The 18,136-nt window shown below is 37.6% G+C and overlaps 1 protein-coding gene across 1 annotated transcript; it reads left to right on the top strand.

Moving 5' to 3' along the window:
* Nucleotides 1–1,058: 1,058 nt before the first annotated feature.
* Nucleotides 1,059–2,376, top strand: LOC121426641 (growth hormone secretagogue receptor type 1-like). Its single transcript, XM_041623009.1, has one exon. It carries the CDS (start codon nucleotides 1,483–1,485, stop codon nucleotides 2,374–2,376), a length of 894 nt encoding a protein of 297 aa, XP_041478943.1. The 5' UTR covers nucleotides 1,059–1,482.
* Nucleotides 2,377–18,136: the final 15,760 nt, after the last annotated feature.

Here is an 18,136-nt window from a genome sequence, read left to right as displayed (position 1 = left end):
AGGGTTCATATAGTAAACAGCGTTGTATGATTTTTTTTTACTAGTAATCTACTGAATTGAATAGATAAATTAGTAATATCTTCTGAAGCGTTCGTGTCAATTTAATTTTCAAATGAGTTTTTTTTTTCACTTTTAAAATGTGTTAATGATGCATGTTGAGTTTTTTAACAGGTCAACAACTAGTTTCCATGAATGCATATAGACTTATTTCAATACAGGATAAATGAGCATTAAATTCCTTGTTCACGTGCATAGGTGCCGTGGCCGGGGAATCGAACCCCTGACTTTCAAATGTCTAGTCGGCGCCTTAGACCATTCGGCCACGGCACCACCACTCCCTGTTGTATGGGAACGCACGATTTTAATATCGATTATTTTACATTTGCAAATTAGAATGATGAAACAACAGAGTGCAGTAGCGGACCGTGACCCGGAGGAGACAAAGCATGGGGGGCACTGTATTTGTGAACAATGTTATGCCATTCCAATGCTTTGTCTCCTCCGGGTCACAGTCCGCCACTGAAAGAGTATTGGAAGAAAATTGTATCACCATATTCTCTGTTGCATCATACCCACTTTTTCTATTTTTTCTCGCAAGCCTTTTGAAGATTAAACACGTTTGGTATTAGATTTCGTGAATCATGAGCTAACATAACTAGTATTTTAGGGGCTAGATTATATCTTCAAAGAAGAACAAATATCTGTCACTAGCTAGCGGATCCTTAGAGAAGCATAATCAAAATTTGTAATGCTAAAGCGCCGTTAAAACACAAGTTTGCCCCTCCTTCTTGAAAGTGACGACCTTTTACCTTTATTTTTGCTTGTCAAATTTTTCGTCGGGGATGTGCCCCCCCCCCCTTTTTTGGAAAATCCTAGATCCGCCTCTGTCTGTCTGCACTAATTATTGTCCTATTTAGAATGGGCAAATAATCTAGGATTATTATTTGTTCATATGAATAAGCAATAATCTAAACAAGTTTAATAACTCGTCATCACCACTATAGTGGACGTAATTATGTGTGGTCTGCTAGCATCTCAGCCGCATCTTTGGCGCACGCACGGACCGTGCACGCTGGTATGCATGCTATCTTCTTCAGCCAGCGGCAGGTGCTTGGCATATTTTTCCTATTGATGAAGTAAATAGTGGTATCTTATATTGAACTGGTCATGGCGCTTCTCAGCTCAGCTGCTCGTGAGCGCGAGATCGTTCGCTCTCTCAATCGACCGGGGAAAATGATTTATGTCACCTGTTTTTCGATGACGGCTTGAATGAACGTGATTTATGGTTTTCCTCTAAAATTTCTGTTGAAAACGCCAAATGGAATTATTATTTTGCTTCATTAGGAGTTTCCACTTTGGAATTTAATTGGATTTTAACCTTCCTGGATTCGCGAAGTTTTGATTAACGACCGGTGTAAGGGGTTCTATTTCTGATTTTTTTTTTACTCTGGTTGAAAGGGATAGCTTTATCGGGAGGAGGTGATGGCCTATCGGGAGGGCCAGGGGCTGGAGCAGGAGCGAAGTCCCATTCGTCCTGAGAGAGATCTCAGTGGTGCTTTAAGTTTATCCGCCGAAGCCTTGACGTTACTCGGTAATATATTGCCAGTGATAGTGGTGTTCAGGTTCAAGACTCGAGCCGAGAGGACGGTCACAGACATCCTGATTGGAACTCTTGCGATCAATGATATCTTTTCGGTGCTATTGCCTCTACCAGTTTCTCTACCCAGTTTCATTGCTCCTGGTCCCGAATCCGTATGGCACGGGGGCAAGGCGGCGTGTATTTTCTACCAATTTTCTGTCTACTGGCTCCAAAACTCTGCCATGCTTCTCGTCACTGCCATGGCCTTAGAACGGTGGTTAGCCGTCGCGTTCCCAATGCGATACAAAAGCTGGACCACGCGCGGACGAGCACGAACCATGATCGTCGTCATCTTCGGATCGACGTTCGTTGTCGCGTGCCTGCCAGTCATGGGCCTGGCTCCACCGGCTGTGTCGAAACACGGCAGCAGGTTCTGCCGTTCCTGGATCGCTACGCAACCGGAGGTCTGGTACCACACCATCTTCCCCATAGTTCTTATATCCCAGGGCTGGGTCTCTATGGTCCTGGTCCTGGTCCTGAATGTGTGCTTGATGGTTAGACTAACGAGGTTTAGGAGGAGACTCAAAACGGACCGAGGTGAAATGACCACGGAGAGAAAATCAATACGTGAATTTACAAAACTAGTTCTTGTCGTCGCTGTGCTTTTTTACTGTACCTGGTTACCTGTACTCGTGAGTATAATCATTTATTTCTTATTTAATATCAGTTATCTTTTCATTCAACAGAATTGTAAATTCATCAAAGTATTAAAAGGAAAGGAATGTGAAATTCAATAATTTAAACTCTTACAGTGTTGTTTTATATCATTCAATATGTAGCAATGACTTCCGAGAAATACATTTATATTTACATTTATATCTTAAACTTGCATGTAGCTGATATACTTTGTCGATGGATATAATTACAATGTGAAACAATGAAACATCAAAATCTTAAGGGGAAGGCCGATGAAATAAAATCTTTCACTGCGTTCTTTGAAAGTATTTTATCTGCGACAGTAAGGGCCGAGTACATAAACACATGTCATTTCTTTTGGTAGGATATAAATGAGTGACCGTCACCCTCGTCCGAGATGTGTATAACGGGCATAATCGAAATGCCTTTTAATTGCTTTAAGAGTCTCAGCCATGTAAACGTCATCCAGAGATAATAAACTAGGATAATGATATCCAAAGTCCTTTGGAATTGAGATCTTGATATATCTTAATAAATACTTGCAATTTTCGTGATAACCCGTCGATTGAACAAATTGTATGAAATGTTTACTCGCTATTTCTCAAGCAGCATTTGTATCAGCCTATTTATCCTTCTCTTTTTTTACATGATATTGAAGATTACAGCCATCTTAACTTTTTATACCTATTATGAATATGTCGTCTTTTTATGTCAATTAGGGTTGCATTAGAATATAAAAAACTAGAGAACAGGAGATGTTCTTATTTGCCATGTTTTTAATAATAGTAAAACCCTTTTTACCTAGATGGAATTATTCAATATTCATCAAAATATTATCACGGGCACGTACGTTATCTGATAGGCCATATCGATTTCAATTCACAAGCATTGCATGTTAAAGTGATTCCATTCCTGTGACTGCAGCGACGAATTCATAAATCCTTGATAACTCCATCCTCTGCCTAATCTTGCCTCCTCTTCAAGTCGCGTCTTTAGGGCTCGTTCTGTCACCTCCGCAAATCTGCTTCCATCTCGAGTTCATAGACGCTGGGGTTATTTTGAGTGTTTGTGTCAACATCCATCTCCAGGAACTGGATATACAATGAGCCTAATCCCACCTAACCACAAATGTGTTTGCAGTTTGTCATCCCAGGCTTGTACTTTGGGTTTTTTTTTTCAAACGGTGTTGGCTTCCCATCCATGGCGGCTAAAAATTGTTTCTCTTTCTCTGTGTCCCTCTTTCTTTTGAGACGATGGATTCCAAAAATATTATGTTGCACACACTGTCTGTCTTGTTTTGATCCCCGTCTCCGCCAGTATCTGCCTTTAGCCAGAAGCGAGTTCACAATGCTATGTTATTTGTGTCATTTCATTATTTTTTATTGGGGAATCACTAGCGCATAATAGGCGATGATATCATGAGATTTTTTTATCCAGCGAGGCCCGGGGGGGGGGGGTGACACGACACTCTTCCATAGGTTCTTTCACATAAAATGCAAATGGAGGGGGGGGGGTTCCCCCGTCCCCCGGGATCGCCACCAATGATCACTGTAGATTATAGAAATGTTTCAATTGTTTAATTCAATTAACAGGACATGGACAAAAATAGAGGTGGTCCCCCGACTGTCACATCACCCGGGGAAGCCACCTTTGCATGTTATCGGGCTTTTGGAGGAACGGTATGAAATCTTTATTCACTGGGTGCCAATAGTAATAAACATAATGATGCAGGGTTTTTTCCGACTAGGGCCGATATCTTCACTTGATGTGAAACTACCATAATAATAATAGCGCTTTTCCCATATTGGCCCAAAGCGCTTTACAGATATATTATTATCCCGGCCATCGGATCATTGCATACCCGCATACAATGTATGCCTCTTCTCCACTCCCCGGGGAGCATTCCAACAAGAGTTCCAAGACTCAAATGCTAGGCATACGACGTAGGCTTTCGCATCCTACCGGGTACCCATTTAGCACCTGGGTCGAGAGTGGCCAAGTATGGTTTAATGCCTTGCTAAAGGACGCTAGACCGCGGTGGGATTCGAACACACGACCCTCTGTTTTCAAGGCGAGAGTCAGAACCACTTCACCACGGCTCTTCCACATACCATGGGGGTGAGGGGGAGAGAGAGCGCGAGAGGGGGTGGGGGAAGGGGCAGGGGGTGAAGTGGTAGAGGTACACAGTGAGATGGATAAATATAAGAAAGGTGGCATTCAGGATCGGATCCTGGATTTTCCACAGGGGGGGCACATTTTTCCGAGGAAAAATTTTACAAGCAAAAAAAAGGGGGGGGGGGTTAACCAAAAATTAATAATATTTCGTCCCCGAAAAACTTGACAAAAAAAGGTCTTCACTTTCAAATGGGGGGAGGGGCACACTTCTGTTTCAATGGCATTTTTACATTACAAAGGGTGGGGGCACGGACGAATACAGCAAGTTAAACAAAATGAATTATCATAAATACAATGACATATTTGTTTGAATAATATACATTCACAATCATAACATAAAGGAATATTCGATGAGAAGATATTACCCAATGATAACACTGTTCAAACTTTATTAAACATTGTTTACTCTATAACTTTACGCAGTAAAAGCGCTGTTCAATGTTTTATACAAAGTTGTAACTATAACTGTTGACAGTAGCTGTTTTACAGTTTCAACAAGGCAGGGACGTCCCTGAGCAATTGCTTAAGATTTAAACATTAGCATAAATTGTTGAACAACCGGTGTAAAATTATGATATAACAGCCAGCGTTAAACATGAAGGATAAAAAGAAGCATTCAAACATATATAAAGAGAGTGGAGGGGGCATGGATGATGAGGCAAATGGTGAGTGAGAGAAAAGGAGAAATTCCCATATATTGTTTTTGTTATGGTAATTATGCTATCGTTTATTTCTTTTTAATTGATCTGTACTTGATTTTACTTTCATTTGTATTTGATTTATATATTTTGCGATGGAAATGAAACAAATTTCCCGAATCTTGAAAATGGGGCAAGGAGGGGGTGGGGGTAGATCAACATCTTGTCCATTATATCAGATTGGTATACCATTACATGGTTGTATTGTTTTAGTTAATGGAAGGCTACATTATGTGGTGTGATGTGATGTGCGTGGATTTCACATTATCGATGCGGTCTCAGCATGCATGTTCAGAGCCTATCTGATAATATCGGCACTTTGTGCGGTAGAACTGTCTTGGGACACGATAATGCAACACGGCTAGATTCTTGTCAAAATGACATTTTGTAATTTTTCTCTTGTCATCAAATTTATTCATTTTGATAAAAATCTTTATTTTTTAATGGAAATTATGTTCAGCTCCCCCTGATAATGTATCTTCTCCCCTTCTTCTCCAATATGAGTAGATTGTCCCTATATATATATATATACACTGTAACAACTGTGGTGTTAAAACTGACACCAATTGGTGTTACTAGAGGACCACACCCTGAGATGTTAAAATTACACCCTAGAGATAAAAAATAACACGAAAGAGTGTAAATGTAACAACAAAAGGTGTTGCATATACACCTATAGGTGTAACACTAACACCACCAATTTAACACCGGTGTAAAATAACTGCATGGTGTGGTCCTCTATGTACACTAGTTAACACCACAGTTTTTGCTGTGTAGTATACACAGAAAAACGCCATTTAAAACTGTTATACTTTACGTATAGCGCTCTTTACCATGTGAACTTAACAGTGTGTTTAAACGGTTCAAATAAGTGTTTAAAGTCTCATCTTAAACTACCATGCTTTATTTATTTAGATATCAAGAAATTAATAATATACTTAGTTGTGTAGACTGTTAAATAACCACTGTAAAGTTAATAACATTGTTTAAAATTGAAGCATTTTTACCATGCAGGCATGCCCTAGCCTGAATAATCATTCAAACCCATGTTTTCGATCATATTCATGTTCATATTCAATATCGTCTAATGAGGACATCCCACGTCACTTGTCTATAAACAAGAGGTACATTTATTCCTCTCCAAGATTGTTCGTCTTCTATCAAGGGCCCGTTGCAGAAAAAAAAATCAATCGCAAGTCCCAAATGCGCGCTGTTGATTGGTTGAAAATCAAGTTGCGCATGATTTTTAGAGTTATGATTGATTGCAACTCTTTCTGCAACGGGCCCCTGGAGACTCTGCCTCAAAATGTGATCCAAGAGTTCTGCAATTGCAACAGACAAGGATTCTGCATTACAGTAAATCTACTGAAAATGCCCGTCAAATCACAAAGAACAATCAAGAAATTCTGCCTCAAAATGTGATTCAAGCATGGGTTTTCGCAATTGCAACAGGGACGGTTTATAAATCTATTGAAAATGCTCGTCAAATCACAGTGGACACTTGAGATGTCTTTGTCGAAAATTGGTGAACCCCGACAGCTGATCATCGTAAAATTCTAAGCCGACGAAAAATTGCAAATAAAATTATGTCGTTTGTCACCGACACCACTCTTTTGACTCACTAATTTTCGACAAAGGCTTCTTTATCATGAAGGGGCTTTGACAATAGTTTCTCTGCGTTCCAGAATGCGTCTGCGTAGTGTTGCGAAAAACTTCCTATTATACCACAGTCGTAAAAAACAAATTAAAATCTAAACCGAACAATGAAATCGTCATTAGGTCATTTAAAATAACGCACTAGTAACTTTTGATTAGTCTCAAATCAGTTTTCTTTGTGTGATTGAGACAATTATTTTCCTTTCACCCATAACAGGGGCATTTATTTTCATCGATTTTCATTAAAAAAAATCAATTTCACATGCAAATCCAATTGCAAAATAACTGGTAAATTTCCCTTTTTCCTTAGATCCTTATTAATGTTTAACCTAACACTCAATTCCTTCAGAAAGGTAGACCATATTTTTTCTCTTTCTTCTTTCTTTTGTACGTTTCTTGAAAGTATTATACATACACCAAAATGCTAAAGTAATGATACATCGATCTTCTTTTCTTGGTAATCTTTTAACAATATGTCAATATCAAGAAAAAGGTCTACTTCATATATATCTTTAATCGATATGAATAATTTGTGAAAGAAAGGTCTATTCAAACTGCAATACAAAAAAAGCATGTGTCAAATCTTTCTTGATATTACAAACTTCACATACATCAAAGTTATCCAATTGCCATGAAAAGTACACCCTCTTCGATGCAATTAGGTTGTATAAGATTGTCGTGTGTAGGATGAAGTTTTTGTAATATCCCAATTTGATGACTGTTTTTTGTTCATCTGGTAAATCGATTTTGTTAGATGTAAATTTACCGATTGAGGGCGTATTGCTACTTTTGACTGGTCACGGGAAGCGTGTCGCCTTTCCATAGTTGCCGTTTAATGTGTTTAAATTCGTGATACGAGCCCAATGACGTGAGTATTATTTGTTTATCTTAAAGTTTATTAGTTATGTTATAATTTAAGCCAAGTGACAAGGTGAAATATGTTTTTTAAGTATAGAAATTAATGTGTCAGACTTTTAGGCCGAATGAGTTAGTTCGCATGAAATATCCGTGTATACCGTCTATGCATTACGTAATATAAAGCGTACGTGGCGTAGTTGTGTATAGGCAAGAAACTCGAATTTGGCGCCTTCGTGCACGTGATGAATGCATTGTTATTTATTGCGTTAACATATGAAAGAAGCAAACTTGGACGCTTTTTAAAGACATATTTAATTTATTTGCAGTTACGAAAGTTGTTTGAAAAAAAGTGAATTTTTAGGTACATGATTAGTGCATTACATAACATTCAGTATAGTAATTGATATGGCATTCAAACATATCACTCTTAGTTGTCGAATAGATTTGCAAGTTGAAGTGCAAGTCTATTACCATTACACCCCCCCCCCCCCTTGGCCAAATCATTGTTCGGTTTGGAGTCGGTTCTGTTTGTATGACTGGAGCAGTATAATACCTAGATCACACTCTCACGATTCACGCCACGATTGAAACAGTGCTTTTAATCGTGGTTTAATCGTATTATATCTCATCATATCGTATCATAACAAATATCTTACCATATCGTATCCTAACTACAATACAATATATATCGTGCCATATCGTATCATATCATATATTGCATCGTTTCGTATCGGGGGAACGTTTTAAAAAAAAGTTTCATAAACATTTTTGTTCGACAAGTTGTCAGATCTGACAACTTTCCTCGATTTTGATTTGCTATGAATCACCATTACATTGGTAGCTGTAGGATAAAACGTCCGACAAGTCCTTTCATAAAACGCTCCCCATATTATATCGGGTCGGTCGTGGCTAAAGTCATGATCGTATTGATCGTAGACAATTTTAAACGGTTTCCAAAATTTTCGCGGTCAGTTACGAAGTGCCAATTTTTTTTTTTTTTTTTAACAAGTGCACACCTAGTTAGCAATAATGCATATAGCATTTCCATTTATTTGAAAGCAGGATAAAAGAGCATTGCAGATTAAATGCCTTGCTCATGGTCATAGGTGCCACGGCCGGGATCGAACCCCGGACTTTCCATGTACAGCCAGGTGCCTTGGACCACTCAGCCACGGCACCTCGACCATAGTGTTCGCCGAGGATCGCACGATAGTGGAAACGGGGCATTAGGTGAGACATCGACAGCGATGTACGATAATGGTATATGCATTGAAGGTGCTTGCATCACTCATAATCATCAGAAAGAATCGAGGGTTACATGCCGTGGGTGCCATTTCATTTGATGATCACCCAAGATGGCTTCGGGTCGGATTATGTAGGTTATCATGATAATCATATTAGCCTTTTCGATCATATTCGCCTTATCGTTCATATTCCACGGTAGAGTGGCTCGTGTGATCGTACTACTTAACGAAGCGGACCCTCGGCGTCTAGGCGCGTCGGTGGTATTAACCCTTTAACGACCACAGGATATCCATCAATGAACCGAGCGCAATCCTCTTTTTTTCAGGAATCGCAAATGAATTAATATCAATATGCCCGAGGAATATGAGAATTATCAAATTATTTTTTATAAAGTCCAAAGTAATATCCTCGATACCGAAAATGCAGGGCATATCTATAATTATTACCGTCTTTCTAAAGACTAGTCTGCTGCCAAAACGAATTAAATCGAATTTGGGATTGTCTTAATCCATCCCCGATTAGTATTATTAATCGTTTATCCCGGACTCGTCAGTCGTGGGGATGGTAAAGCACAATCGACACTTTATGTACCAAATGCTGCCAGATAAATGCATGCATGTTTAACAGCTTTGTGAAAGCAATTAAGCCTGTCACATTTTGACAACTTAATGGAACCTTTCATCACAATCAACCTCATTGACAAAGGAAATTGTGATACTTGAATTATAAAAATTTTATTGTTCTTTTAGATAAGTTATACATAAACTTTTAAGGTAATTTAAAGAGTAAATCATGCCCCGGTTCGCTGATGTGATAAAAGCTCCTGAGCTGCATTTAGGTGGACAATCTAAGGGTTAAGCACGCAGGTGGCCTTTTGGGTCCAAAAGATGTCGAGGAAAAGAGAGAGCAAAATAATGTGGCATGAATTTAATCAAAACAGGATTCATGTGTTCGAGACGAAGAATTATCTTGGAATAAGACCGTGAAATCAAAAGAATCATGAAATAGCATTAAGGGTGTAGAATCCTGGTATGAAGCGCATGATCCAATTTGCTGGCTTTGGGCGCGAAACCCTCCGGGGAAAGTTCGTGTAGGGGTGAAGATATTCCTCCACCAAGTTCAGCATCGTGGTGGGGTTTCACAAAACTCATTTTAAGTTTGGGCCTTGCATCATGTTCCCTGGGAAGTAGAAGTTTGATTTGCAGTTGCTGAATGTATGATGTGCCACCGAAACAGAGAATTTAGTATGTTTAAAAAAGAAAATGATAAGTCAGAAAGAGACAGTGGGGGAGGTGGGGAGAGCGGGAGAGGGAGAGTGGGGAGAAAAGAGAAAGAGAATGCATAGAGAAGACAAGATTAGAAAGTGAAATACATGAAGGGCACAGAGTGGGGGGGGGCGTGAGAGGTATAGTGAGGGAGGGGGGCTGAGAAAAATAGAAAGAGATGAGACATAATTAGAAAGTGAAAATAGGGGTAGATATGTGGGCAGAGGTCAATAATAATTTTTTATGGTCTGTCATTCTTGGAGGTACATCCCAGTTTCGTCGTTCAGTATTGATTGTTTTATATTTTTTTAATTAGTTCTGTATTATTATGCCAATTTTACTTTTTCAACCCAGTTTTAAGCTATGAACAGAAAACAATGCGCTTATGAACGCCCCTGAATGCTTTGTAGTTTTAAAGGGGTGGTCCAGGCTGAAAATATTTAAAGCTTAATACACAGAGTAGAACTCACTGAGCAAAATGCTGAAAATTTCATCAAAATCGGATAACAAATAATAAAGTTATTGAAGTTTAAAGTTTAGCAATATTTTGTGAAAACAGTCGTCATGAATATTCATTAGGCGAGCTGATGATGTCACATCTCCACTTTCCGTTTTCTTATGTTATTACATAAAATCATATTTTTTTCATTATTTCATACTTGTGTGAATAAAATGTCTCCCTTATAATGAAATAAGTTGCAGCAATAAATATCTAATGCACTAAATCAGTTGTCAATCCAATTTTTCTAGTTCTTGGAGGAAAAAATTTGAATAAACCTAATTTCATATAATAAAATACAAAAGAACAAGTGGAGACGTGACATCATCAGCCCACCTAATGAATATTCATGACGACTGTTTTTACAAAATATTACTAAACTTTAAAATTCAATAACTTTGCTATTTGTTGTCCGATTTTGACGAAATTTTCGGCATTTTGCTCAGTGAATTCTACTCTATTTATTAAGCTATAAATACTTTCAGCCTGGACCACCCCTTTAAGAGAAGAGAGAGTGGGAGAAAGAGAGGGAGTAAGACCGTCACTCACTGACATCAGATTGATGACAGTAGACGGATAAATTTAATGAAATCAGCAATTGGAATCTCATCCATGTTTTCATGAGTTTCATCCATGTTAAACATGTTTACCCATGTATTAAACTTCAAGAGTGTGTGATGAGGCTCCATCTTTCTTGGTCATAGTCTACGGGCACAGACCCTGATTGAAAATTTGCGAGTCTTTACACAAGACTAGCACTTCTGTGCATATTAAAGGCATTGGTAGGGACCTAAGGCTGCATATTAAGACCCCTTTCCTTGTAGGTCCATGCCCTTAGTAAAAGGTTTGCACAGCAGTCAGCAGACTATCCTAGTCATGCCTATTTCCAATCCCCCTCCATGATTAAAAGTTAAAGAACAAGTTGATTTAAAAAAGAGAAAAAAAAACAGCATAACACTTAAATTTTCATCAAAATCTGGTGTAAAGTAAGAAAGTTATGACATTTTGAGGTTTTGCTTTACTTTTTAAAACACATCCTTGTCGGTATACAGATGAGGGGTCTGATGACGTCACCCATGCACTCAACTGTTTCTTTTGTATTATATTAATGAAAAATCAAATATTCTAAATTTCTCCTCATTGTCATGTGAAACAAAGTTTTATTATTCTCTGAACATGTGATACTACCATTATTTTGATTTTATGCTTTATCCGTATTGTCAAATCTGTACAGATTAAAATATTGTATAATTTCAAAATTTCATGACTTTCTCATTACATCTGATTTTAATGAAACTTTCAACGTTGTGCTTGTTTGATTTTTCTCTCTATTGAAATCAACATTTTCTTGGGGTGGACTTGACCTTTAAAAAAAGGTGCTGTAAGCAAATTAATACCGACCCCCGCCCACATCCTACCAAAAATCTTCATTATAAAGACAAGAGTGTAAAGATGCCAAGTAAGTCTATATATCAAGAGCATCCTGTCTTCATTTTATGACCTGCATGTTCGTTAGGCATTCATGGTTGCGATGCATTATATGTTTTACTTAAATGACTCATATCAATGCCACTTTAGTTCACCTCAATTCCTGTTTATTCTTTGTTCTATTTTTAGCGCATTATCATTCGCATTTAACTCTTTGTTATGTATATTTGACCATATTATTACCTTTTTTGTATTTATGTTTTTATTGACTATATTATTATCTTGATTATTATCTTGATTGTATTCTGTTGTATTTTTTCTGATGGAAAAATAAAACAACTCACAAATGTCTGTTCGTGCACAGCGAACATTATTTTACCATACATGAGCTGCATGTGCTGTACCGTCGGAGACAAAATGAGTAACATATATTTCTGTATTGAATTATCTTTGTGGTCAAGCGGCTAGCTAAATATACATGTTGACATCGTATGGGTAAGGATCTGTCTGTTAAAACGACCCGTGCTTGTATTGAAAAGGTCTCTGTACGTATTATCTCCAGACTGCAATGATTATAGTGCCGAAACATTATTTCAAACTATCACAACAAAACTGAGTTGCTTCATGCTTGGTAAACTATGGGTCAATAATGGATAAACCATGGTTCGAGTATTATCTTAGACCAGCAGTCATGACATGCCAGCTGTGATGCAGACTGATAGTTATTTCATAAACATCAGATTTGTACAAGGATGCAGATTGACAAATATACGAAACGTTCCTCCAGCGAGGGTTTAATTTCCCGATAACTCATGTAAAGGTCAAGTCCAACTAGAGGCGTCGATCCTGGGGGCAGGGGGGTGGCGATCGCCCCACCAATGAAAATATTGGGTGGGCAAACATATCGTTTTGCCCCCCCCCCATAATTCCGCTGATGTGTAAAAATAAAATAAGATTGTAATGTTACACAGAAATCAGCAAGCGTGATTGAGATACCAACTCATTCTTTATTCAAGATTGTGCTCAAAATGTCTGCTTTTTAGATTGGAATTTAAATATTTTCAGCTCGCACTTCGCGCTCGCATCATTTATTTAGCAAAAACCCGTACTTGTCATGATTAAATAGGTGAATAGAATGTCCCGTTTTCAGTTCTAAACGTCAACAGAACTCCCGCTTCGATTTGCAATAATCTTGTGTTGGGTATATATCTTGTTCTTTATAAAACAACGTCCATTAAACTGTCTTTTTTCAGATCGAAATATCAAAATTTTCAGCTCGTGCTCCGCGCTGGCATCTACTGTTCTTTTAGATACCCATCTTAGTCATTGGTACCAAAAATGCTTAGAATATCAAGCTTTCAGGTCAGAATATAAAGAAATTTCAGCTTGTTCTCGGCACTCGCATTATCTGTGTAGTGAGATACATGCATCTATCCTCCTAATGAGTTACTACAAACAGTCCTAAACAGGAACCTTTTTCCTGTTTTCACGTCAGTATACTAAAAAAAATTCAGCTCGCGCTTCGCGCTCGCATTAATTTGTAGGTGAGATATGTGACTCTTTCTCATGAGTCATATAAATATATATATACACCTTTGTATGTGGGGGAGAGTTTTTCCTTTTGTGTGATCGAGCGCCATTGGAACGTTGATTCATGATTTTGCCCCCCCCCCCATCTGAAAAATGGACCGACGCCCCTGAGTCCAACCCAGGAACATGCTGACTTGAATAAATAGAGAAAAATCAAAGTAGCATAGTGCTGAAAATTTCATCAAAATCGGATGTAAAATAAGAAATTTAAAGTTTCGCTTATTTTTCACAAAACAGTGATATGCACAGCTAGATGAGTCAGTCGATGATGTCCATCACTCACTATTTCTTTTGTTTTGTATTGTTTGAATTATACAATATTTCATTTTTTAGATTTGAAAATAAGGACCAACTTGACTGAACCATATAGTATTAAACAATGCCAATTCCACATGTTCAGGGAGGAATCAATCGTTGTATCACTTGACAATGAGGAGAAAATTTAATATTTCATATAATAAAATACACAAAAAACAGTGAGTGGATGACGTCGTAGTCTCCTCATTTGTATACCAGCCAGGATGTGCATATAACAGTTTTGTGAAAATAAGCGAAACTTTGAAATGTCATAACTTACCTATTTTACATCCGATTTTTTATGAAATTTTCAGTGTAATGCTTGTTGGATTTTTCTCTTTTGATTCAAATCGACTTATTTTTGGGGTGGACTTGTCCTTTAAATAGAGTCTTCTATCAAACGCTGAAAATTCGTCATTAAATGTATGAAGTATTTCTCAAGAATTATTTGAATCCATGTGAACCTCTTCATCCTACATTGACATTTCATCAATATGATAGTAATTTTTACATTATTTACCATAGATTCACCATTGCGATCAGCTTATTGTGATGATGATATAAAATTAATTTTGATTGTTGTTATGTGGGGAAGGTGGGTTTTCACAGAGTTACATGACTTCAACATGTTCTAAGGTGCTCAGTCGACTTTAGGAGATACAATTTATCACAAAAAATAATCACTGGTCGTGCGTAAATTCATTCTTATAACCTATACGAACAGCTTTTTGAAAAACCCACTCGACGTGCATGGTATATAATAATAATCCATTAAACTTTACGTCTGAAGTTCAGGCTCGCGATTATAAATAGTTAACCACGAATAATATTTAGCGATCCGTTCCTTTGCAAGCTTCGCAGTGAGATTCACCTTTGCATATTGCCTATCCACTTGAAATGTATCCCATAAGCCCATGGGTTTATTATCAAATGACCCTTACAGGTAGATGCCCCTATAATGTAAAGCACGATCAAGTGTGAATGCGATAAGTCGAGAACCATATTGGCCCGATAGCCTAAAAGCCATTTACCTTCAATCGCGAATATGAACCGTCGATTTTCTCCATGGAAATTAAGCATGAACTCGACCTCGATTCCCTGCCGTTGGCGAGAATGGGAATTAGATCTTCGGAATTCCTCGGGAGAAATATATCATGCGTTTTTAATTGCTTTATCATCACTTTAAACGTAATATCGTCAGTTTATCTGCCGTTTTTCATTACCTTGAGTAAGGCCAAGATTGGATTGGTTAAGTTTGCGTAAAAGCGTTTTGTTAATAGTGTATGCTTCGGGAATTGAAGTTAAAACCTAAAATTATCTGTTTTCAGGGTATGTAGCCCTTTTCATTTGTTGTTTCATACTTTTTGAGATATTAAGCACTATAAACACTAAATAAAAGACCACTGAGGAATGAAAACTGAGAAAATAGATAATTTTCTTAGATTTTTCTGAGATTCCAAAGAAACCGTTTATAAAATTGAATCTGTTATAATAACTGTATGATCATGATAATATTTTCAGTATTTAATGTAATTCTAAAGAATCTACGATCTGCAAATCTGTGAATTTTTTAAGAGGTAGAAATGGGATTGACTCTGTTTTTGTAAAATCGACTTGTTTAAAGTGTAGAGGAAATAACTATTAAATCCTAAAATTATCTGTTTTTAGGGTAAATTATAATCATGCAGCACAGTTTATTAGGGTATACCCACTGTGCAATTAATTTTCTTGAAGAATATGTCCCATTGTAGAGCCTAATTCCGTTTTATTACACAATTTTGAACATCAGAGGGAATAAAATGTTCATGAAGTTGTTGTGAATTATATCTGACCTCACATTACTCCTTCTATCATTAATGAAAAAAAAAAAACATTTCTAAACAATCTAAACTTAGACCTATATCCGAAATTGTCAAGCGTTTGGAATTATACCGTGGGAGCAAAAAATACGTGACACATCATAAATCCCCAATTTAAGAAAAAAAATATATAACCTGAACGCATAATCATTATGTATGGCTGCAAAGAGTATATTCTCCCAAATAATTTGACAACATATTTATGGGGTATGTGTTAACGCTTGGGAGATCAGGGGCCCGTTGCATAAAACTTTTTACCTGAGAAAACTCAGGTTGTTTTTACCGGAGTTTTTGTCCTGTGTTATAGTCAATGGCAGAAATCAGACTAACCTTAGTTTTCAGTTTTTACCAGAGTTTTCTCAGGTAAAAAGTTTTATGCAACGGGCCCCAGGAGGTATTCTTTAATTTGCAGTGGTGTAAATTTTGAATTGCGCCAAATTAAGGCATGAATGCAATGAATGAAAGGGAATGACTCCAGATGCCAATGATGTCATAATCCTACATGAGTAAGTAAACATATTTGCTAATCCCTTCTCAATGAAGATTTGATACTAAAATTGATACTATTAAACAATTATAATGTAAAGTACTGCGAAAATGTTTTGAAAAGTGATTTTAATGCAACTCTTGTGGAATTGTGACATAATTGACATCTGAATTAATTCATTGCAGTCATGCCTTACTTTGGCGCAAATCAAAATTTACATCACTGCAAAGAATTACTCCTGATCATTCAAGGCAGCATTAACACATATTATTAAGGAGACCATACACTTTCAAGCCATATAATAATTATGTTTTTATGACATTTTTTTTCTTAAATTGGGGATAAATGAGGTGTCAAGTTTGACTCACACGGTATATACAAATTATCAACAGTTGAAAAAAGTTTTACCCTGTCGTGCCTACGGTGCTTCGCTAGGACCCCATTGAAAGGTTATTTAAAAACAAATCAAATGGTTCCTTCATTTATGAAACATAATTTCAACTTTACCCGACGGTTATTCTTGAGCCATATTTTGGGGATCTATTTTGAGTCATTTTGTTCAAGCCACCCTTTTACTAAATTAATTTGTAAATCAAAATCAGAATTTGTATTTGAATTCAAACCTTAAATTTATTTCTGGTGAGAAATTCACAAATATACTGTGAAATCGTGAAGTGCAAATACCTCCACCCCCACCCTCTCTCTCTTTCTCTCTCATATCTTCAGTTTTCTTACTCTTTTTTCTTCGCTCTCTATCCCACGATCAAGTATGAATTGCAATTATGTTGATAACATCAGATGTTTCCTTTTTTCACCCAGACACTCCTCTAGCATATACAGTGACATTTCTAATTATTTGAATGACGTGCCTATTTATTGCCATTTCAACTCGCACGGATAAACCTAAATTACCCTCTTGGAAGTATCGGATTTAACGTAACATGAAATTGTTGGACTCGTCTATTTCTGGTTTCGATCTGCCGCCAAATTGCCTTCTTTCACTCTAATGAACGGCAGTAAATGCTCCCATGACCGATCCTTCAGTAGCCTATAGCCAAGACACCCGTTACCGTTATTTCCGTAAACGTGCCCTCAGCTCGCCTGAATACAAAGACTAACCAAGCGAGGCGCAACACTCCGGTCTGGCGATCACTGCTGCCTTAGTCTATTTTCAAACCCTGTTTGGCAGAGAAGCAGCGCGCAGGGACTCGCCCGAAGGCTAATCCTTGAGTGGGTTTATGTTCCATAAAGCTTGAACTCTGGTCAACCTTCATGAAAAAAGGATATTCAGTGATTTTCATTGACTATGTTATAAGCTACTGAAAATCCTTGCATCTCATTGGCTTAAGTGGGAATCACTAAACTTTTCGTGAAACGCCCCCCCCCCCTGTCATTGTTTGTTGGGTCCACATCTCTATGGTTGGGTCAAGGACTTGATTTGACGGATCTTTATCTTTAGGCGATCTCTTCAAGCGATCTTCTACTTCGAGTTACTTCTGCTCTTCGCTGTTTTGACCAGTACGACAATACACCAGACGGTGGACTGTACTGTTTCCAGAAGAAGAAGATTTGAACCTAATAAGATAAGATACAAAAATCTGGTATTCTACAATATATATCGTGGGTACATTTTCGACATTTTCCTCTATCGAGCCGGGCTTTGCTGGCTTTCTATGGGCCCGTCTTACAAAGAGTTGCGATTGATCTGATCAATCGCAACAATGGAAAGCCAGCAAAGTCAACATATACAATGCATGTTTTCTCCAAAAAAAATCTAGATATGAATATACATCCATAAATTCAG

The sequence above is a fragment of the Lytechinus variegatus genome, chromosome 13 (assembly GCF_018143015.1).
Source record: "Lytechinus variegatus isolate NC3 chromosome 13, Lvar_3.0, whole genome shotgun sequence".
Lineage (NCBI taxonomy): Eukaryota > Metazoa > Echinodermata > Echinoidea > Temnopleuroida > Toxopneustidae > Lytechinus > Lytechinus variegatus.
Note: the sequence above shows the minus strand (reverse complement) of the source record. Positions and strands in the feature narration are given on the sequence as shown.